Raw genomic sequence first — 23807 nt, 5'->3', positions numbered from 1 at the left:
AACTATCGATTGACTGTCCGAGAGCTGGAAGAAGATTTAGGAAAACCAAAATCGTCAGTTTGTAACATTTTTCACAAAGATTTAAAAGTGAACCGTTGTTTCAGCAAAAATTTGTTCCTCGGCTGCTGACAGAAGACCAAAAGAACTGTCGACTTGAAATCGCACAGGACAATCTGGATTTGATAAAAAGTGACCCAAGGGCTATTTAAAAAAGTTATTACTGGTGATAAGTCATGGGTTTATGGCTATGACCTGAAACAAAGGCTCAATTCTTCACAGTGGAAAACTCGTGAGAGCAACGGCCGAAAAAAAGCAAGACAAAGTCGAAGCAATGTCAATACAATGCTGACATTTTTTTTGACCAGGACGGCGTTGTTCATCACGAACATGCTCCAAGAGGCCAGACAGTGAATAAGGAGTATTATCTTGAGGTCCTAAGGCGGCTACGAGATGCATGTGCAAAGGAAACGACCTGAACTGTGGACAAGCCGTGACTGGATTCTGCACCACGACAATGCACCAGCTCATTCCTCAAATCTTATTCAGCGTTTTTTTGGTCAAACACGACATCAACCAACTACGACAGCCTCCCTACAGTCCTGACATAGCTCCTTGTGACTTATGGCTATTTCCTAAATTAAAATTCCTTTGAAAGGAAAAAGATTCGACAAAGTTGAACAAATAAAACAAAATGCGACGAAGGACCTGTTAGCCATTCCGCAAAATGAATTTAAGGAGTGTTTCCGGAAGTGGAGGAGCGTTGGAATAAGGTAGTGGCTTGTGGAGGGGAGTACTTTGAAGGGGACCAGATTGCCGTTGCCCGCCGAGTAACGTCAGTTCATGCCAGACGTCAAGGTCAGATAGTTTTTGGACACACCTTGTATGTTTATTCATTCTGTTTGGTAGTTAAATATACATTTTTTTTTAAATTATTAGTATAAATATATACACAAGACCTCCTAGAAAATTACAAAAGCTTTATGCAAAAGATGAGTTTAAATTGAATACAAAATCAATCATAAACAATATCATTCTAATACTTTAGTTTATTTTGTATGTGAGATGAGTTTGAACACTCATAAAGCTAGGGCGAGACCAGTTGTATAGTATTAGCAAATAGGGATTGTGGGTGAAGGGCCAGGTAGTCACATCGCACGCACGCACCCCTACACTCACAAGCACAGAGGGTTGGGACCAGCCCTGCACCTACCATTTTGCGTTCCAGGTTTTATTTAGTAACGACTTAGACTCCATAAGCAATACTCTGTGACAATTTCAGTATATGTATACCATTTTTTGTGTAATTTTTCTTGTTATGATGTTTACTATATTAGTAATCGCTATAAAATATAATATATATAAAATTATTATATATATATATATATATATGATTTTTATACTATATATAAATAAAGATATATATAAGTTGTAGCCAGTTAATGTTTGTTTTACAGTCTTGAGAGGGATACTCAGAGTTATAGTCTGGGTAGTGTACAATGGAATGTTTGCATAGCAGCAACAGATACATATACAATAGTCTTGGTTATTATCATCCAACCTTTGGTTATCTGACCTTCCGAGCTATCCGATCTTTCAAGGCAATATTTCATGTAACATGTTTTACGCAATATGTTGTGCAAGGCAGCCACTTTAGTCACACCCGACTACAGCAGTTCCTACACGAGGCAGTTCCTATTTTTTTTTCCAACTGTACGCATTATATTTCGCATGCCAGGCGACCGGTTGGTAACTTCACTTCCTCTTTATTTTGCCGCGCTGCAGTCCTCAGTGCTTACGTAGCTCTTTCTTTGTTTTAATTTTGTTGTGTCTAAAAATTGTGGCGATGGCTTCAAAACAAAAAAAAAGGATATTGCAAAATGGTGTTCTCAGAGAGTAACAGCAAATGCTTTGCAAAATCGAAGACTACGTCTATTGTCAAATCGGCAATTGTCTATTGTCTATGAAAAAAATGTGAGTACGAAAAAGTAAGCAAAGCTTTGTATCTGTGGTTTACTCAACATAGAGATAAAGGTGTACTGATATCAGAACCAATCTTACAACATAAAGCGTTAAAGTTTTGAAATGAACTTAACGAAGGTGATCCTGATTTCACAGCTAGCATAGGTTGGATTGGAAGAAGGAAAAAAGATACGGAATTCAGCAGCTTAATATCTGTTGCGAAAAGCTTTTAGCAAACTGTGAAGCCGTTCAATCGTTTTGGGACAAACTTCATACACTATTGGACAATGAAAGCCCATCAGGTGATTAAATATTCAACTGTAATGAGACTGGTCTCAATTTTAAATTAGCATCAAAGGCTGAAGCGGGAGCACCAGGTTACAATCGTAGCAAAGAAAGAGTGACAATTCTTGCATGCTGTAATGCCCAAGCAACATTCATGGAAATGAAAAAGCAAACATCCTTGCCAAAAAGGGAGTGGAGTCCATAATGGTGGGGTCTGAGCCAAGCTGTGGGATAGCTTTCTCAACAGCAAAGCTCTTGTAAAAGATTGGGAAAAGAGGATAAGAAACATTAACTAGAGTAGAGCCTCAGGATTAAGACTATTCCAAATGTTTATCTCTCCTTACGCTAAAGAGTTGGCAGCTCTCCTAGACCAGAGTAAAGAGGATATAAGACTGACATTAGGGATGTTGACAGGACATGGCCCCCAAAGGAAACATCTTATGAGGGTGGGCCTTAGCCAGACTGACGAATGTAGACTCTGTGGAGAAGAGGAGGAATCAGCAGAGCTTTATTTGGTTAAATTTGTCCTGCCATCTAAACAATTCGGAAAAGATTCCTGGGAGCATATCTCAGCTCCAAGGATATCAGAGGACAGGAACCCTCAAATCTGATAGGCTTCTGTAAAAACTCGGACTTTGAGGACACAAAATTTAAGTAAGAGAGGCACATAGGTCCTTTTAGGACTAAGCGCGGGGACAAAACCGTCCTTTTCCCTCAGGACAAAAAATAATGGCCAAGCAAAAAAATGCTTGGATGAGCTCAGAAAAATTAAAAGAATGGTTTTTTAAAGAAAATAAACAGTTTTTGAAATCTAAAAATTTGCCACGGAAAGCAATATGCTGCTTGACAATGCTATGTTCCATCCTGATGAGGATGAACTTAAAAATAAGGAAATAAAGGCCACGTATTTGCCTCCAAATGTGACTTCCTTATGTCAGCCTATGGATCAGGGAACTTAAAGGCAATGAAGATGAATTATGAAAAAAAAACCTTATTTCTTCTTTAATTGACGCTATGGACAAGGAGAAGACATGGTGAACCAATTGCGTCATTTTAATTTTAAAAGACGTGGCTTACTATGTGCCTCAATCATGGGAGAGTATAGGAGCAAATACCATTACTGAATCTTGTAAAGTTTTGCTCCAAGAAACTTCTCCGTGTGGTAAAAATGTACAGAAGAAGACCAAACTGGATTATACTACCCTACTTCCACTGTTATTACAAATGCCAGTTTGTGCAAACACAAAAGAAGAGGACGTAAATGAGTGGATTACCCAAAACGAACAATATGAAAGTGACAGATGAAGAAATAGTAAAGTAAAGTAAAGATATGTTATTTTACCAGGCGAAGTTAGGGCTAAGAAGCCCTCTCTAACACTAAATAATGAACAATAAATAACGTTAATCTCATTAATTATCATTATTACCTAATGTTTCTCTTAATTATTAATTCAACCTTCTTTCTTTCTTCTATTAGAAAGAAGTTTGATATATTTAATAATCTAACTTTAGTAATTCTTGAAAACTAATTTACTTAGGTGCTCATATATATATACGTATTAAGTAGTCAATATTAAATTAAAATTTAATGGTACTTAATTCTTAGATTAATCACTTACAATACTAAAATAAATTAATTACTATCACTCATACAGAACATAAAACAAACGTAAATAGTGAACATATCGAACGAAGAAAAGGAGAAGAAAGAATATGGTGTTGAAGGAAAGTGCATAGAAGTTTCACACAGCGAAGAACACAAAGCTTTAGAAATGGCATTAAAGTAAGCAGAGCAGCTGGAGGAAACATCGTCTACCGAGGTTTTACTTCTGAGGAGACAGAGATTTGGCGGCCAGAAAACGACAAAACAGCGGGAAAACAAAAAAATAATTATGAACTTTCTTTAACTGAAGCTTAAGTTTAGTTTTGTAGTTCACTACTACACTGTATGTTTGTATTTACCTACTGTAAAATGTTTTTAATTACTTTACTTTATATTTTGATGAGCAAATAAAATTAAAAGCCCCCATACACGATCCAACCAATCCGGGGACACGTCTGTCGAAGCGTCCGATTCCAAATCTGCATTCCCCACACACTGCCAAGACTTGTCCACGGTCAGAAAGGTCGGGCAGTGTGTGGGAACGACAGATCTAGAATTGAGTGCGTCGCCAGACATGTCTGTGGATTGGTCGGATCATGTATGGGGGCATTACACAATTTTGAAGTAGTTTTTATCATTTTCCGTGTTATCTGACATTTTCGCTTATCTAACCTTGCTGCAGCCGGTTTAGGTTGGAAAATCAACACGATACTGTAATTCAAATAAGTAATTTTAAATATTAATTTAGTTAAAAAAATTCTGAGATGACGTACCATATTTACTTATAGATATTTAAAATAAACCTGAATGTTATGATTTTTGGACTAAGAATTTAAAATATTTAAATAATTTTGTATTCCTAACCTAAATCTTCTATAGAACTCAAGTTATTACAATTGTTTGTATAACCAGCCAAATGGTTAAGAAATAGGAACTGCTAGGCACTGAAACGCCTTTAAAATTTTAGCACCCCAGTGGACTTAAAAAGTATACAGGGTGACAATTAAGTCTGGAACCTCTTTTTTAATTTTTGAACCACAATAGAAAGAAATACCAAAGTTCACATGTGCTTACTGGTGATAGTAACACACACATCTGCCCAATTACCGACCGGATAATCCCTTTGGGGGATGGTCCACAAGGAGTCAGACAAAATTCTTAAATAGCACCATAGGTCAAGTTTGGTATCAAATTAAAGGTCTCACTTAGCAGAGTATAATTCCGCAAACCGGATTTAAAAAGGTGGATTCATTCAGTAGTTATAGCGGTTTGAATTTTAAAACTATTGAACAATTGTTAAATTATTAAGTATTACAAGTAAAAACCAATTTTTAAGTACCTGTGATCAAAGTAAGTGTTCAAAATGTTCCCCTCCCATCGTCTGGCAATGTCCTAGGCGGTTGTAAAAGGCATCCACTGCATTTTGAAGGTAGTCACGACGAATATCTTGAGCTTCTTGGACTATGAGATTTCCTAGGTGCGCCAAATCTCGAGGCTTAGTACGATAAACTTTATCTTTGAGGTATCCCCAAAGAAAAAAATCCAGCGGAGATAAATCAGGGGAACAGCAGGCCACTCTACTGCACCACGTCTTCCAATCCATCTGTGAGGGAATATTGTATCCAAGTATTCTCTAACAAGGAGAGCAAAGTGTGGTGGCGCTCCATCTTGTTGGAAATAAATTCTTTGAAATTGTCGACGAAGAGCAGCTTGTAGTGCTCCAAATTATCTCATTTTGGAGCATTGCTAGATACGAGTCACCATTTAAATTACCATTGATAAATAATGGGCCCACAATTTGATTTCCTATACCTGCCCAAACGTAAAGTTTCTGTGGATGCTGTGTATGACTCTCTTCTTTCCAGTGCGGATTGCTGTTGTCCCAATACCGACAATTATTTCTATTGACAGTGCCATTCAACATAAATGTTGCCTCATCAGAAAATAAAATATCGTTCAAAAGGATTTGTTTTCGGTCAATTCTATCCATCATTACTTCACAAAATTTGAGCCGCCGATCGAAGTCGTCTTCGTTCAGTTCCTGAATCAGATGTACTCGGTACGCCTTGAAAGCTGCCTTTTTTAACACTTTTCTGACTGACTCACGAGATATTTCATGAGTTTCTGCAGCAGATCTAACTGATTCATTTGGATTCTCGACGAAAGACTGAAGAACATCTAATGATGCGGCTTCACCCGCCACTGTTGTTGCTCTTCCAGTTCTGACACGATCGTTAACGCTACCAGCCTCTACAAAACGGGCCACTGTCTTTATTACTGTGGACTTAGAGATAGGATATATCTCTGGAAAAGTATCATTGAATAAATTTTTAACTGCTTCATATGATCTTTCATTATCTCCCCGCCCACGCATCATTAAAAGAGTTATCCTTTCACGCTCACTAAGTGACATAACAGTAAATAAAAAAATTAATAACCAATTTTAAAACTTGTTAATGACTGAAAATTATTCCCTCTGCATAACTAAACCCGCTGAAAGCTTCAGTTTAACTAAACTGTTACCTTCCTAACAAAATACAGATAACAACGGTTGCAGTCAAAGTTCACTTGGGGGTCAAAGTTTGGGAAAACCCAAAGAGCCACTTTCACATTCTAACAGTAGTTGTGTTATTGGTAATAATTATTGATTCCTGGCTTCGATTACTACATTGTCAGATGATGGGAGGGGAACATTTTGAACACTTACTTTGATCACAGGTACTTAAAAATTGGTTTTTACTTGTAATACTTAATAATTTAACAATTAATTGTTCAATAGTTTTAAAATTCAAACCGCTATAACTAATGAATGAATCCACCTTTTGAAATCCGGTTTGCGGAATTGTACTCTGCTAAGTGAGACCTTTAATTTGATACCAAACTTGACCTATGCTCCAATTTAAGAATTTCGTCTGACTCCTTGTGGACCGTCCCCCAAAGGGATTATCCGGTCGGTAATTGGGCAAATGTGTGCGTTACTATTACCAGTAAGCACGTGTGAACTTTGTTATTTTTTTATTTTGTGGTTTAAAAATTAAAAAAGAGGTTCCAGACTTAATTGTCACCCTGTATAAAAAAAATAGGAATGCAACGTTATGTAGAGTTCAAATAAATCTATACATATCTTTTTGAAAATATATATATATATATACATATGTATATATACATATCCATTTATGTATGTCCTATAATTAATAACTTAGAACTAATTAACTCTACATGGATTTCAAAAATAAAAAACAAATAAAACTTGAACATTAAAAAAATTTAATATTCAATTCTGTATAACTTCTATTTACAAAACATATATAATTATAACAGACCTGAGTATAACTAAGTACCACAACCCACTTTAAACTTGACTTTTTATGTATAATATAAACAATCATAGGATGGAAAATAGCAGATCAACTACTTCTTGAGTTTTTGCAACTGAGGAGCTGACAGTTTGACCTTCCCTGGAATATTGCGAGCCATGTTCTGGTCCTTCACACTCCGCATCAAGTCCCGCTCATGGTTGGTAGCACTGCGGTCTCGCAAAAACATATTGAGAACTGTTTTGGCCGCCTTACCCCTCTTGCCTGAACCAGGAGTCAGCTTCACCTTGTACCTGGGTACATACCACATTTCTTGTTTATTTGGCTGCTATAATGGCTTTTTTCAACAATTAACAAAGAAACCGTACCTTCCATCATTGATACCAGTAATAGTCTAATCTTACATTGGTCTGTCTCAATTGGATCCACAGGTAAATTCATTATATAAATTTATAACACATATGATATTACTACACTCTCAAATGGCATGTTTTATACTCTACATTTAATTATTCCGATTACATAAGGTCACTAAGTGTCACTAAATAAAATTTACATATTGATACAATCTGACAAGAGTTCTGGTAGAGAATATCTCTTGGACATCTCTGTAGTAAAATAGTTTCAACCTTTTTGAACAAATTTTTAGAGCTGGATAGTCTTTTCAGTTGCTGAGCACATTTAGAGCTACAGAGCTGAGAAGTGGATGCTCTTTTCAAGCAGTGTCAATCTATAGATCGAGTAGACCATGTTACCCTTGTGTTGGATATTGTACTGATGATTAAAAAGATATTTTCTGCAAAACAATTTGGGTTATTTTTAAAAAAGTTAAAACTTAAAGTATGTAGATACTTGGAAATTCAGTTGCTGAAAAAAGGCTTACAGTCAGCACGATGACCAGATTCTGATATAATACAAATAATCCTTTTTTAGAGCCTAAATACTCTTAAACTTTTACCAGACGACCCCTCAGAATCCATCTAATAATATATTTTAACAACTGTATACATAAGCATAGTGAATTTGAAAGATAGTTTGTTTACCTACAGGCATTAATACTCAAAAATCTAAAGTAATTGATGACAGCTTTGTGCATAGGGTACCAATATGTTTAGACCAGTTGAGTTAATAATAACACCAAGAAAAGGGGCAGACTCTGATGAGCTGATATAATTTACACTGAAATTTGCTAAATCGAGAAAATCATTATTTTAATTTTCTCCTTATTCAAGTAAAGACCATTTGATTTAAACAATTATTCAAGGTAACATATGACTGATTCATGATAATTTCTAGGCTGTGAGCACCATGACAAGAAAACAAGAGCATACAGAGTGGTCATCTGTATAGCAAATAATGTCCGAATAATGTTGGAAGGAAGATCATTTATAAATATAAATAGAAGGAAACAGGATTTTTCCGGACATTTGCCATCGTTAAGTGAAACAAGAAAACAGTAACACTACGTTTCGAGATCTGCAATCTGATCTCTTCTTCAGGTAAAGAACTAACCTAATACATAATTACAAACTAGGTTAAAATAAACAAATCTTACTAAAGCGTTGTGGCACGCCTGAGTCAGGAATCACAACCTACATGTTGTATGTCAACTTCACTAACACTAAAGACATGCACTTAATAAAAAAACTATACAAAACACCAATCATTAAACTAAACTACGGAATACAGGTCACAATATGTCTTCACTCGTCTACTAACCATTTACGACTGACCAGAGGGGGTAGCCAATGGTAATCGTGACGGCCGGCTAAAACAAGATGGCGGAAATACAAGGGAAGGGGGACAGGAATGGAAAAAAAAATAACCTTCAAACAAAGTATAAATAGAAAATGGAAAAGTGCCAAGAATGGAGCCGTGAGGTATTCCTGAGTTGACCCTTGTCCAATCCCCTTGAAATTGTCCTGTATTTGTTGTTAATAAAATTGCCTGCTTCCTTTCAGAGAGGTATGAGGAAAGACGTGAGAGAGATACACCATTTAAGCCATATCTCTCGAGTTTTCCCAAAAGAACGAAATAGTTGACACAATCAAAAGCTGTGGATAAATCACAGTATATCATACTGACACACTGCGGCCCATTCAAAGATCCCAAAACAGCTTCCTTGGCATTCCATTATGTATCATTAAAGTCTTACCAGAATGTTTATTACAAACATTTTAGCAAAGGAATAAAACAGACTAATTGGTTTGTAGTTGGAAATCTCAGGATTGGGTGTACAACAGACAACTTTAAATTCTCCAGGAAAATACCTTCAGAAAAGGATCGGTTTATTAAGAGTGCCAAAGGAAACACTATGAGAATTGTACATTTCTTTAGAACTGATGTAACACCGTCCCATCCACTTCTCTTAATGTTTTTCAGTTTTTAAAATGAATTTAGAACCACCGTTATTATAGTAGGCTCAAACAAACAGAGAAAATGTTTATTTTGTGAAGTGTATCAAAAAGGGCCAATTGTAATAGTTGGTTTCCAACTGAAACAAAAGACAAACATTTCTACACCAGTTAGGGTTCAAATACCTTCATTACCATCAGTAAGGACAATAGAGTTGTTTGAAAATTTTGAATTACCAAGCTCATTATGTACAACTTTTCAAGTTGCCCTACTCAGATTATGGATTTTTTTAATAATCAGCCCTACCCAGAATATGGATTCTTTTATATAATCATTGTTGAAATTTTTGGTGTAAAGCAATTTCTTAAAATGAAGATATTTATACGGGTAGGGTATGATAAGCGGACCCGGTTTTTTATATCGAAATTGGCAAACGATATTACTTAATCACAACCATCAATATAATCAATCGATACTGATTAATTATTTTGAATAGGTTAACTTAAAAACCTATATCAACAGCTGTAAACACTTTCAAATAATACATGTACGATAATATTTCAATTTTACATATAAGTAACATTTATTATTAAAAATGGCAGTCAATTTTAGAAAACTACACGACATTGCTTTGAAAGGTGATAAGACATGTTTTAGTGGCTTCAACATTTTGGACTTGTACTGAAAAACCCATTATGTGAAATTTGTGGGAAAGAAACAACTGTAACTGTGAGAGGAGCAAATATGGTCGTCTTCAGTTTTCATAATTTTGGTTATGATAATTTGTTTGATCACTGTAAATATTAAATTCATATTTAAATTTAAAACATGATTGTTATTGAGGACTACAGATACTTTTATAATCGTTTGATAGTCTAGGATTTGAGATACGAATATTAGGTATCGATGATTATATTCTTCAATATAAAAAAACCGGGTCCGCTTATCGTACCCTACCCATTTATACTTTCTAAAATAGAACACGAAACCTGGTGAAAAATTGATCTTACTTAAAACATAAAGCTTCTGCTTGTGTGCACAAGATGTTCTTTCATGTCTAAGGCTTTTACTTAAGATCTTTTAGACTTTTCAGCTTTCAGAAAAAGCATGATTAAACAAACTAAGAAAACAATTTTAAAATTACTTAAATGCTGCATTACAATCAGGAGCTTCAATGACATAAATCCAATTCTCATATTGGGTGTAAGAATTGAGAGTATGATTATATTTATCATTTATCATTTAATTTAAACTTAATTTCAACTGTTGAAGACTGACGAGGTGAAAAAGGAGATACAACTGTCAGCTGAGCTAGGTGATCGAGGGTCCTGTTTTAAAAATAAGCAATTGGGACTGAAACTCTTTGAAGAAACGTAAGTATGTTATCAATACATTTTCTGGAGCCACAACCCTCTATTCTGGTTGGACAAGTAATATTTAAAAGAATTACCTTCCATTACCAGAATTATCAAAATACACAAACAGTTTCCAGTTTCTTCCCTCTTTAAGTCCCTCAAAATGTCAACAACGAAGTCACCACATACAATGAGATTGTTACAATCCCCTGTACAGCCAATTTAAACAAGCAATTTAAAGGTATCAATGAAAGAATCAATGCTAGAACTAGGAAACCAGTATACGACAGTCACCATGATCTTATCAGAAAAGGTATGGTTAATTGTTATATTACGACATTCAGAAGTGAAAGGTGCACTAAGGTTACCAAGTTGAGATTCCAGCTTATATTGCACACAACGCTTAATAAGTACACAATAACCACCCCTAAATGAGCGCTTATGGTCATAAAACGCCACAACCACATTGCCTGAAAAATTATTTTGGACACTCTTACAAGATTGACTCAACTTTAAAACTTGAAAAGTGTCACTGAGTTCGTTAATGTTATGCAAAAATCTATGTAAATTTAAATTTAAAATAGAAAGTTTATCCTTGGAACTAAACAAATCCGTATCTCTAAAATATTCCAAATACGGTATATATCGTGACAGCTCACAGAATTCTTGCCAGAAACACTCATAAGTGACAAGATTGGGCAACGACTGTAAGTTGAAAGAGTAATTTTCTAACCTGAACAATTCAGATGACCCCAACTCCTCCCACTTAATTTACTATGTCAAAAGAAATGTATAAAAAATAAGGCTTATTGCTTTCTATTTCTGCAACTTTAATTTTATTTATCCTATCCTGTACTAATGTGTCAAAATGTGAATTTATTTGAATCTACAAAATCTGTTTAAATCAAATAAAATAGATTGTCTTTTGAAATCTGAAAAAGGCAGTTGTGAATAATTTGTTTCACTTGTTTTGCCTGTGGTAATTATTTCTAAAAAAGGCTGATCAACTGTTATTTTGTATGTTATGGCAAAAATAGAGTTAATGAAGAAACAAGGAAGAGAATACAACTACACAAGTTACATTTACCTGAATTGTATCAACACTTAGAAGATCAATAAAATTATTTTGGGGATAAATTGTTTACAAAATAAATATTTGAATTTATAATATTCATAGCATGTTAAAACTGCTTTGATTTTTGTAGATATCTTGACCATGTCACAATCACTAGGTATACAAAACTTCAAAAAGTTCTACAATATGATTATCTTAAAAATTACAGAGATAGTACACTAGCTATCACACAGATAATTTTTCGATATCACCAAGAGTAATTGGATTGATAACCTCATCAGGAAACATACACAATACATTGAAAATTTAATAACACTACACTAAATCTGGTACAAAATTACCCATACAATAGGTAAAGCAGACAACAAAAATAGCCTTGTCATTGAACATCTAGTCCCAAAAAATATTCCGACATAAAAAGACAAATGTGGAAAACTTCTCAGTAAAACTTTAACCGCAGGACATGTACTTACTTGTAATTTGTCAAGGTGTTGTAAGGTGCTACTACAGGGACAGCAAACAGCAGTTCATCTTCTGGGAGCGGTTGACCAGTGAGTGAATCGAGCATATCAATGTCCGCTGACACTCCCTCCCCCTCTGCTTCATCCTCACCACCACTCTCTACACCTGCTACGTCACCAGCAGCAGGACGAGGTGCCGAGGCAGGTTTGGGGACTGGAGGCTTCTTAACCACTGGTGCCACCTTGGAACCACTTTTCTTTCCTTTCTTGGAGTCCTTAACTTTTCCACTCCCTGCACTCTACAAAATAATGTGCGTGTTATTTTCTACAATAATGGAACTGTATAGCGTTCTGCAATTTATTTCCAATTATAAACTAGACTTTTAAAACAGATGTTAATTTAAGTTTTGCTTCACACATGGACATTTTGACTTCATAATCTTCTGGAGAAATGCAGTACGGAAGATAAATATTTCAATTGTTTATTTCAATTCATGTTTTTAGTTTTTAAATGGTTTGAAAAAACCCACTTTACATTTTAAATACAATATTTCAGATAAGCAAAAAGTATCGAAAAAATGGAATGTTGCAGTAAAATTGTAACCTACTCTTTATTCTATTGAAAATGTTTTTACCCTCACCATGAGTAAAAAAAATGTTCCTGCTTCCTTTTTTTATTTTTTTCCTATTCTAATAAATATTCTTCATTGATTGAAGGTGAATCAGTTCCCAAATACAAGATCAGAATATGCTACACCATGTGTCACGTAATAGGTTTCAATAAGGTTGCATGCAAAATATCAAACCTTTGTAGCTCATTTCATTCTCTAGATGTCCTACGGGCAGATAAATAGACATACAATCAAACCAAGAAGAAATATGTACATCCTCCCGTCAGACAAGAGTAATTGTGGTCTACTGAGTGATAGGGATCAATGACGCTCAGCCGAATTTCATGGTTGGACGTACAATATCATACAACTCATTCTTGTCTATATAGAAATTAAATTTCATGCAAAATTCAAAGTGTATAGATAAAATCTTCCTCAAGAAAAATTGCCATATGATTCAGTCACATTTTTTTCAGTAAGTTAGGTTTTATAGTAGTGTTCAAATAAAAGTTCTGGTAAAGTAGCTAGGGTACTACAACGTAAGAGCGTGCTGAACTCAAATTTTGTCACCAACACCAACTTTTAACATTGACACCAGTCTATTATATTCTTTTTACTCTATGAATAAGTGTCACTTGTTAAAATTTCATACGATTGTAAACAGTTTGTTTACACACTTATTTATTCAACTATTTCCTCATTTCCACCATGAATACATATAAGACCAGTCTAAAAATATTCACTAACGCTCAGCTAAATCCCATGAAGTAACATTCACCATCATCAAACTAGAAAAAAATCTATTGTATTTAACATTACCATTAAAGGTATTTCTATATTTGTATTATATGTATATTGTACTAGATATGCTTTATGTGTGACAAAAACATTGCTTACTTGTAAAATATCCATTCTCAATTTTCTTTCTTCTTCATCTTGGTCTTTATATTTTTCTTTAATTTTCTTAAGTTTGCCTTTTTGTCCTCTTTTTACATGGGGTATGTTTTGTTTTTCCTTTTCTTTTTCTTCATCATTGTCTTCTTTTTTCACTGCTAAAACCAAATTTGAATTGCTCAAGAGTGCAAAACTAATGCTTAACAGTTTAAATAAACTTTGAAGTAAAATCTTACATACTTTCAAATTTAATACAAATATTCTTTACAGAATAAAAAGTGCATAAATACTGTTTGATACATAAACAGTTGTAGCGTTACGGGGTTTTTTGTTAATGTAAAATATTCTAGAATTTCATTAATCTATTATTGATATATTTCTTTTTACTTGTATATTAAAACTTCTTGCAAAATAAAGTATGTGCTTTTAAAAACTTTAATTCTTAAATATATTTATAGTGGTTTCAAATTATATTCCATCTACGAGTAGTACTATCCCCAATAAAGTGACTTCTGATTTGATACCATTTAACCATCTGATGACTTCTTAAAGAAATGTCTTGTATTCAAAAATCTTGAAGGGAATAAATGCTCTGTCAAATGTCTCTAGATTTCCATTATAACTAATTAAGAACATTGTTTCTTACTAATTAGCTCTTTAACAAAGTAAGTGACTCCTTTATGATTATGATGAATTTATTCTTATATGAGAAATTCAATTTAATTACAATTATGTTTGGTTTTGTAAAACATATTAATAAGGCTGAAACTGAGGTATGTTTAGATTAGCCATAATTAAGGAAAAATACTCAAAATTTTCCTTATGAAGCAAGACGTACAACACGCACCACTGTCACTAAACAAATCAAACTACATTCCACATATATACACAGCTATACAAGCAAACCAATGAATTTGTTCATTTGCTCTGAATTAGTATATTTCAAGTCTTTTAGCCTACTCTTATGGCTGAGTCGCAGTTTAGAAATTACATCATTTGCATTGCGATTGGTTTCCATAATCATCATTTCAGTTACTTTACATGTCAAGAAATGCTCAAAAAAGTCATTAGGCTTTGCATCATCATGTAAATTGTAATTTAATTTTGGTGTCTGATTGAGTTATTAGCATCACTAGAATTCCAGATCACGCTCCGATTCTTTGATGACTTTGTTAACATCAGTCTAGTCTTCAGAGTCCGTACCAGGAATAAAGTCTGGATCACTGTCACTATTGTCGGGTATATCATTATCATGGACTCGACACTACCATCGTCACTTATACCCGCATATAAATCACCTAGTGATGAAGAATTATCGATCAATTTCAGATGATCACAGTTGATCACTCATTTTACTACATAATTAAACACTACATACAATCAGCGTAACATCACTTAGCAGAGTGAAACACAATGTGAGGTAAAATGTAATGGCGGGAAACCTGTAAAATGGCGGGAAAACAGTTTGGAGAATGACTAATAACTTTCTCATTGTGGAATAGTCACATGACAGGACAGCTGATACGTCTATAGCAGCTAGTGAGCAAAAAACATATGAGATATTCATGCTGCCAACAGAGAAAACTAAATTTTCCTACTATAAGGCATCATGCATAGTGGCCCAACAGATACATTTTTTTAGTAAAATTTGTATATGTAAATAGTAGTGTTGGGCTAAAGTACACGATACTTTATAAACATGATACTGACAAACAAATCATACAATCATAGTTATTAGTCTCCAGTAAAGAGGAAAAACCCTTATAGTTGCAAGAATTTACATTAAAGAAATTTGGCACTCTATCCCTAAAATGTTATTTATGGAGTCGGCAGTTAACGTGTTAAAACTTGAATAGGATAATGAGAGTTAAAATCTGTACCAAAAATGGAGTTTCCTTACAAAATTATTATATTTTCTCCCAGATACTCATGCCAATTTGTCAGCTGGAAATAGTCATAATTGCATATCCTTTTGACATGAGGTGTGAAATTTGAATAATGAGTTTAGCTCCAGTTCACACTCCCCTTAACACAGAGGAGCAACCGAGATTTCTACATATAATAATTTCCTCTTCACTTAGATTATACAATTTTTAATATTTTGTAGTATGGGTGTCTTTGATGTCAAAACGAAGTGATCGTTTTGAGATTCTTCATCGCCGAATTTTTTAAATCACTTTTTTTATTTGCGTTAAATTCCAGACACTGCACTAAGTAAGTAGGTGAACTGAAGCTAAACTCAGCACCAATATTGAATCAACCCCTCCCACTATAGCTAAATTTGGTCTCAAATATTCCAAACAGCAAGCAAGTACTTGTGACACATACCTTTCATTTGTTGTTGTTTCTGTTTGGTAGGTTTAGGCGCAGAAGGTTTAACAACAATAGGTTGATTATCTCCCAGGTAAACAACCGTTGTCTCATCTGCAATGCTACTTGGCTGTAAACTGAGACTGCCCATGGCTGATGTAACACTTACTCTGTAAAACACAATAAGGAAACAGTTGAGATAAACAGATATTGTGGTAATATTGGTTTTTTCTGTTTGTTACTGTACTGACTGAGTAATACATTTATAGAGGGGATGAAAAATAATCAAAATCTAGGTAAAAAACCAACTAGTAGAAGAATGCAAAATATAAAAAGGAAACAATTGTGATAAACAGATATTGCGGTAATATTAGTTGTTTCATAGATACATAATCGTCTCATATGCAGTGCTTCTAGGTTGCAAACATAGACTGTCCATATCTGATACAATACTTACTCTGCAAAATACATTAAGAAAACAGCTGAGATAAAGCAATATTTCTGCAAAATAATCACCTGAAATTGTATTTCAGTAGTAAGATTTCCTAATTTTTTATTATTTGTTGTATTTATTGATTGTTAATTTTATTAATTGTTATGTTTGTTAATTGCTATATTTGTTCATTGTTATATTTTGTTAATTATTATATTTAGATAATAACACATTTGATAAACAACAAATTATCTTACATCAAATTTACACTGAAGTCAAATGTCTACTATTTTATTTATATCATTGTGCTACCATTTAATTGACTTATATGACAAAGCCTATTGTAACATATTAACATATTTAACAGCAATAAACGAATTGAATTGAATTGAATTGATTTTACAATGACTCCAATACTAACTTGTTGTCATTGGTGTGTTCAACTCTTATTTGAGTGTCAGGGAACTGAGACCCATCTTCATCCTCATCCACTTCTTCTACATCTCCTAATGTGGTAGCTGATTTTCCATCTAAAGAATTAACAAAGTATTCCATTATAAAATCATCTTTCCTGAGGTAAACCTAAATAATTAACATTTAAAACCCAAAAATACACATTAACTCTCAGTGAAACATTTGTTATCATGTACAATCACCAAAATCTCTTACGTAGCACTCAAACAAAAGTATCAAAAATGTTATCAGAAGAGTGTCTTTAAGATGCAATGAATAATTAACCCCCCCACCGCACGCGCCGCGGAGCGACACTCCGCAAGTAGGTATATTTGTTGTTAGAATAGTGGTCAGAATGGGTTGAGCCTTGAGCCCGCGTGTAGCTTCCCCCTCCATCTGTAGAAAGGCGTGGCGCGGTTTTTTGGGGGCGTGTACGTTCAGTCGCGGCTGAGCAGTAACATCAATGAATACAAACCTTATAAGAAGCGCAAAGCTTATGGAGAATAGTCTGCCAAGTTGGTTTCCCGCCAAAACGAGCTTAGCGCGTCCGCCGCTAGAAGCGCTTGTTTCGCCCTCTTTCCCTCTCGCCCTAGCTTGTTCTCTCTCTCCCTCTAACTGGCCGCGCGCTGTCTTCTCATTCGCTCCCGCTGTGTCTTCTGTCACACTCTAGCTCGCCACGCCACGAGCGCCCTTCACGCTGCCTAGCGGTGGACGCGCTAAGCTTGCCAAATTCAAATAAAAATTGGCAGACTTTTTTAACATTGGCTTTGCGCTTCTTATAAGGTTTGTATTCATTGGTAACATTGAGAACATCCCCGCGGAGTGACGCTCCGCATGCGTTCTTTTCATTATCTGATATAACGGAGTATCGCTCCGCGGCGTTCTACACTGCATTCATCATTAGAGTCATCTCTCATCACGTTCAACCTAAAAACCGGAGTACTTTTAAGGTAAGTAAAAACGTTTTTTCGATACATAAAAATCTGTAATTTTGATTTTATAGCCTGAGTATTGTTTTACTCATAAAAGATGTTCTCAAAACCAATAAATATGTATTTCAGAACTTTGTACCTAATTACCTTGTATTATACTTCTTATTTGGTTTCAGATGCATCAACCAGATGAAGAAGAAATTCTTCGACTTCTAGGAGATGAAATTGGGGCATCGGATGATGATTCAGAAGAAGAGACAATGTTCAAGAAAGCGGTCACAATTCACTGAGTGAGGAGTCAGCTGAAGGCAGTGATAATGAGCCAGTTTTAAACCAAGCTGTTCTTGAAAACGAGGAGGATAATGGCCAGGACATTCGTGGCAATGAAGTAATAAATAATGTTATTACTAATGACCTGTATGTCGCAGACGATGGAAACTGTGTGGAGAATGACACCGGATCAAAATTGGAGGGTCAGAAGAAAAGACTGTGTGATCTTCTACGACATCTGGCGTTCGTGCAGATGCGCGTAATGCTGAAAGCCTTTGGACGCACTGAAGCTATTTTTTACCGATGAAATGTTACAGGAGATAGTGAGATGTACAAACATTTATATTTCTAGCAACGCCCTAATTTTACCAGACCCCGAGACGCAAGTGGACATAACTGTTGTTGACTTGAAGGCCTGTTTAGGGGCTGCTTTTCCTTGCAGGCTCCATGAAGCTATCGCATACAAGACTTGAGGACCTATGGCGTACTGATGGTACAGGCATAGAAATATTTTAGGCTGTCAATGAATATTAACCGATTCAAGTTCATTTTAAAATGCTTGCGGTTTGATTGATTATAGGACCAGAGGTACGAGGAAAGCTACAGACAAGCTTGCAGCTGTGAGATTTCTTATTGACAAATTTAAACAACAACTGCATGAAACATTACAGTTTATCTGAAACAGTAACCATCGATGAAATGTTGGATGCTTTCCGTGGGCGTTGCAGTTTTAAACAGTACATTCCAAGCAAGCCCGCCAAATACGGTCTTAAAATATTTGCTTTGTGTGATGCTAAGATGTACTACACAAACAATGTTTGAGGTTTACTGTGGGCGGCAGCAACCAGGACCCTACTTATGTGGAAAACTCATCACATGAAATCGTTAAAACGTCTTGTGCGCCCAATCTCTAACAGTGGCCGCAATATAACCTGTGACAACTGGTTTGTGTCAATACCTTTAGCTCAAGACTTATTGGAAAATGACAAGCTTACTCTTGTAGGTACAATTAAAAAAAACAGAAGGGGAATCCCAAACTTCATGAAAGAAGTAAAAAATCGCCCAGTAGATTCAAGTGTTTTCGCTTTTAGAGAAAATACCACACTTGTCTCTTACAAACCGAAGAAAAACAAGGTGGTCTTGGCCCTGTCAACACTTCATTACGAACGAGATGAAGTGGAAAGTGATGAAAATAATGAAGTGCACAAACCAGCAATTATTACATTTTATAATGCAACAAAATCAGGTGTAGACAAAGTCGACGAGATGAAGTGCTCGTATTCTGTTGCAAGAATAACCAGGAGGTGGACATTAGTGGTATTTTTTTCATTTTTGAACATTGGAGGGCATCAATGCCTATGTAATACATTAAGGCCAATAGTGGAAAACACCAACCTGCTGAGAAAAGATTTTCTTGAAACACTGGCCAATGACCTACTTGATGACTACATCAGAGCAAGAGTTGCGAAGACAAACATCCAACGTCAATAAGATTACGTCTGGCGGGGAAATATTGGGACTGCCAGCAACTCAACCAAATCATGTACTGATCAAAGGGAGAAAACTCATGGAAGATGTAGCTTTTGTGACAGAAAAAAGAACAGACCAAACCCGATTCACATGTAAGGGATGCCAGAAAATATTTGTGTATGGAACATATTCAAAGCTATGTGTGCAGGGACTGTGATGCCAAAGTTCAAATTATAGAAGAAGGTTCAGATTCCAACTGAACAACATTTGTTAAAACTTTACTCAAAGGCATTTTGTTTTTTGATAGATTTAACATTTCGTTAATTATAAATTATCTGGTTGTAAAAAATACTGTACTTGTAAAGTCTTGAATAGGAAGTGATGAACAGTTATTGATTAGTCATGAATAAGTACTAGAAATACAAGGCAAAGACTGACCTGCTGGCAAGACGTTATTCATTCAATGCCAATTTTTCTAAGTTAAACATAACTTTTACAATATTTTAAATTAAATTATCATATTTTACTTTCATTATTATGCTAATAATGTTTTTTAATTTTATTATCATTTATATAAATTAAACATGTGATTCTTTTCAATTATAATGTTAGTTGGTAGAGAAATAAACTAAATTCTTCATAAAAACTTACCGTATTTTTATTGCAAAACACACATGCATACACCCACCCAAAATTAAAAAAAGCATGTGTAAACACACAATTAGATGTTTAAATACTAAAAAGGTTTACAAAATCTTCATAGAATTAGGATTTGTTAAGAAAATGTAAAATATATCAATAGTGGAGTCACACTCCGCCGCGCGTGTGTGATTGTGTAACTCAACGTCACGTGTGTTACGGAGGGTTTAAACATAGCAGATACTGAGTAATGCACGTACATAGGGGATGAAAAATATCCAAAACTTAGATATAAAAACAACTAGTAGAAGAATGTGCCACTGATCTTATTTGACTACTCATAACTGTATTCTCGATAGGTGAAAACAGGAATATAGGAAGAGCATGAAGATAGGACTGAAGATAACTTCTTTTCTAGTAATTTTATTTTTATTTCATTTTCCATTTCATCAACACATTTATTTACAGTTCCTTGTACTGTACTGTAATGATCCTAATATAGAAAAATCATCTTGTCTCTTACACGTACACTCCAGTAGAGGATAACGATTGACATGAAGCCTATTTAAGTTTAGAAGGCTATGTTACCAATAACAGCAACACACCTTACCTAATGTGATTGATGAAGGCACTAATTTAAGGTGGTCATCAATTTATTAAGCTTTTCAAAATTCTATACAGTACTATACTATACTTCTACTATTTCATACAATATCCACTATACTAGTAATTCAAACTACTGCTACTACTACTAATTCTAATTTTAATTCCTGGTATCTTTCTTTATTTTTACGAAAATCTCATTTTTGTCTAAGCATTAGTCATAGCATCCGAGAAGCTTTTGAATGCCTAAAGTTATAGTCTGCTACCTGCAAAGATAACCTGACTCTAAACTTCTTGTTATCAGTAGGGTATTTATACATTTTTGTGAGTGGCTGCTTCCAAAAAAATCTAATTCCAATTCAATTTCTGATACCAAAATCGTGATCTTCAGTCTCAATTCTAATTTTTGTGTTATTTGTTACTATAAAGAAGAATATGGCCCAATTCTAAATTGTATCACTATTTTAATTAGGGATTTGATAGTAACAAAAATTAAAATCCGATACTAATAACAAAATTTAGTTTAGATTCTTAAGAGGATGCAGATTTCTGCATAAATAATAACCAAATATTTATTAGCTATTATTTATAAATAACTATTAGATAGATACCCATAGCTTCACATACAATTTGCAAAATTTAAGGCCATGGCTTTCTTAGTGAAAGCATTTATGATGTAGTTAGAAGGAACCCTACAATTTTTTTAAACATAAGTAGACATTATCCAAGGTTAAGAGAACCAAAACATAAATAACATTTTGACTGGTTCTATTTTGGGTTTTGTTGTATGAATAAATAAATATATATATATATATATCAGGGTAGCCACCCAAACCTCCTTTTCAAATTCCCGGTTTTTCCCGGTTTTTCTGGTTGAAAATTTCCGATTATCTAGTCTATCTTCAAACGAAATAGACAACTGTAGTACTGTATTTAACCCTTACGCCAAGTGCAATGATGACGTTTTATCGTCACTAGCAGTATTTGCAAGACATTGCACAAAGCTGCGGTGCTCTAGCATTTCGTCGCTAGCGATATGCAAAAAATTCGGTGACGATTTATCGCTATCGCCTATTTTAAGCTCCTTAGTTTTAATCTCTGTGTCTTACGAAGAGTCGACATAACATTTGTATACCTAATAATTTTCCTTTCTGTGAAGTTTAGAAAACACATGTATCCAACTCAGAAATACAAAGATAACAAATACATACCAACACAGCGCTACCGTGGAGTAGACTGCAGCCCAGTATTGCGGGTCAGAGGTCTAGCGGTGGACAAACTTTCGGTACGAGACAACGATTTCGCCGGTACACAAGGTCGGTTCAGTACAATCAACAAGTAAACCAAATACTTTGATCTGAACTCTATTTAATTAATTTATCTTTTGTGGGGGAGGGGGAAGTCTAAGAATACCGCATTACTTCAAAGTAATTTGCAAAGATGCAAGGAAATAAACATATTTAAAATTCCTAGTCATTTTTCCTGTGCAAGTAATAGAAATAGTAGGTTATAAATGACCTTCCAGAATATATTACATTTACGTAATATTTATAGAGAATATATTTATTTGCAACTACACAAAATACGACGTACAGATAAAATACGAATTAGCGATCGTCTGTTTACTATCAAGTAACTAAAGTCCGCGCATAAAACTAGCAGACACGCTAGCGTTGAACAATATACATAGAACACGTACTTCAATTATAATATTATTTATAAATTACGTTATTCTGTTGCTATATATTTATAAATAGTTTTATATACAATGAACTACAAAAACATGATTTAACGATCGCTAATTTGAGTACTGCCGATCGTTTTTGTCTACGAATATACAGTGCAGACTCGGTCAATTAGTCTACAGTCAAGGGGACTACGAAAAACAACACATAAAGATCCTCATGCACGTTGGACTATTTGGTTTGAACAGTTCGAATCGTCCAAACAATCGTCACGTGTGTGTAGAAGTCGTTCCGGTAAATAGTTGACCAGAGAACTGGCCGTTCTGACGCCGAATTCGATCGGCTCTGGCCGTCTGCCGTTTGTAGACTGGCAACAACATTAAGTTGCGTTTATAATGGCAAGTAAAGTTGCGAGATAATTTGCACAACTACTGTAGTGAACAATATAAGCATTTTTACTCACGAGAACTGTCGCAAGTACTTGCTACAGTTGTATCGCTGGTGGTTCCGGGAGTCAAGACGAAGTCTGTCCACACACAACAAGTGATGTCTCGGCAATGTTTATAATTGAAATTTTAATAGCCGACACTGTTCTCCAGTTCTTGTAACCAACTATCCGGCACTGGTTGCAGAGAGCTCTTGTGCCTGTTTAGACTAGCGATGTTTAGTTGGACACAAAACTTGTGCCATTTTTTGCCGGAAAAGCAGTTCAGACGAGATTTAGATGTGACCATGATATCAAAACATAACATCACTTCCTTTGTTTTAATATATATAATATGATGACAATCGGAGCGTGTTTGAGGATCGATCGTTCACAGACCAACCGAGGCTTCGGCCGCGATACGAGCGGTTAGCGGTGGGCGCTAGATTGGGCAGGGACTTAAAGTTTAATGTTTGTGTTGTTCACAAGGGGAATACTCGACACTAGCCATGGCAGACGTGAACAGCAGGGCAGTATCACACGATGGCGCTTATCCGCCGCCATTACAAACATTAAATGTTTCTCATGCCTCAGCTCAGTCTGTCATTAATGTGCAACAAGACATTCTGGTGTACTCAAAAAACCCGGGCTGCACCTCTTATCAAACCGTCAA

General features: G+C 35.0%; 1 protein-coding gene across 2 annotated transcripts in view; it reads right to left on the bottom strand.

Moving 5' to 3' along the window:
* Window positions 1-7097: 7097 nt before the first annotated feature.
* Window positions 7098-23807, bottom strand: part of LOC124352656 (nuclear export mediator factor NEMF homolog) — a 54966-nt gene continuing 38256 nt past the window's right edge. Inside the window, exons 13-17 of one of the 2 annotated variants that reach the window (XM_046802223.1) lie at window positions 17080-17188; window positions 16244-16395; window positions 13919-14070; window positions 12423-12709; window positions 7098-7457 (exon numbers count right to left, since the gene is read on the bottom strand). In XM_046802223.1, coding sequence (XP_046658179.1) covers window positions 7259-7457; window positions 12423-12709; window positions 13919-14070; window positions 16244-16395; window positions 17080-17188 — 899 coding nt within the window. In that variant the 3' untranslated portion in view covers window positions 7098-7258. Of the gene's footprint in view, window positions 7458-12422; window positions 12710-13918; window positions 14074-16243; window positions 16396-17079; window positions 17189-23807 lie in introns of both variants that reach the window. The other variant, XM_046802222.1, reaches the window with a different exon arrangement.

Source organism: Homalodisca vitripennis, chromosome 1 (assembly GCF_021130785.1).
Source record: "Homalodisca vitripennis isolate AUS2020 chromosome 1, UT_GWSS_2.1, whole genome shotgun sequence".
Lineage (NCBI taxonomy): Eukaryota > Metazoa > Arthropoda > Insecta > Hemiptera > Cicadellidae > Homalodisca > Homalodisca vitripennis.
Note: the sequence above shows the minus strand (reverse complement) of the source record. Positions and strands in the feature narration are given on the sequence as shown.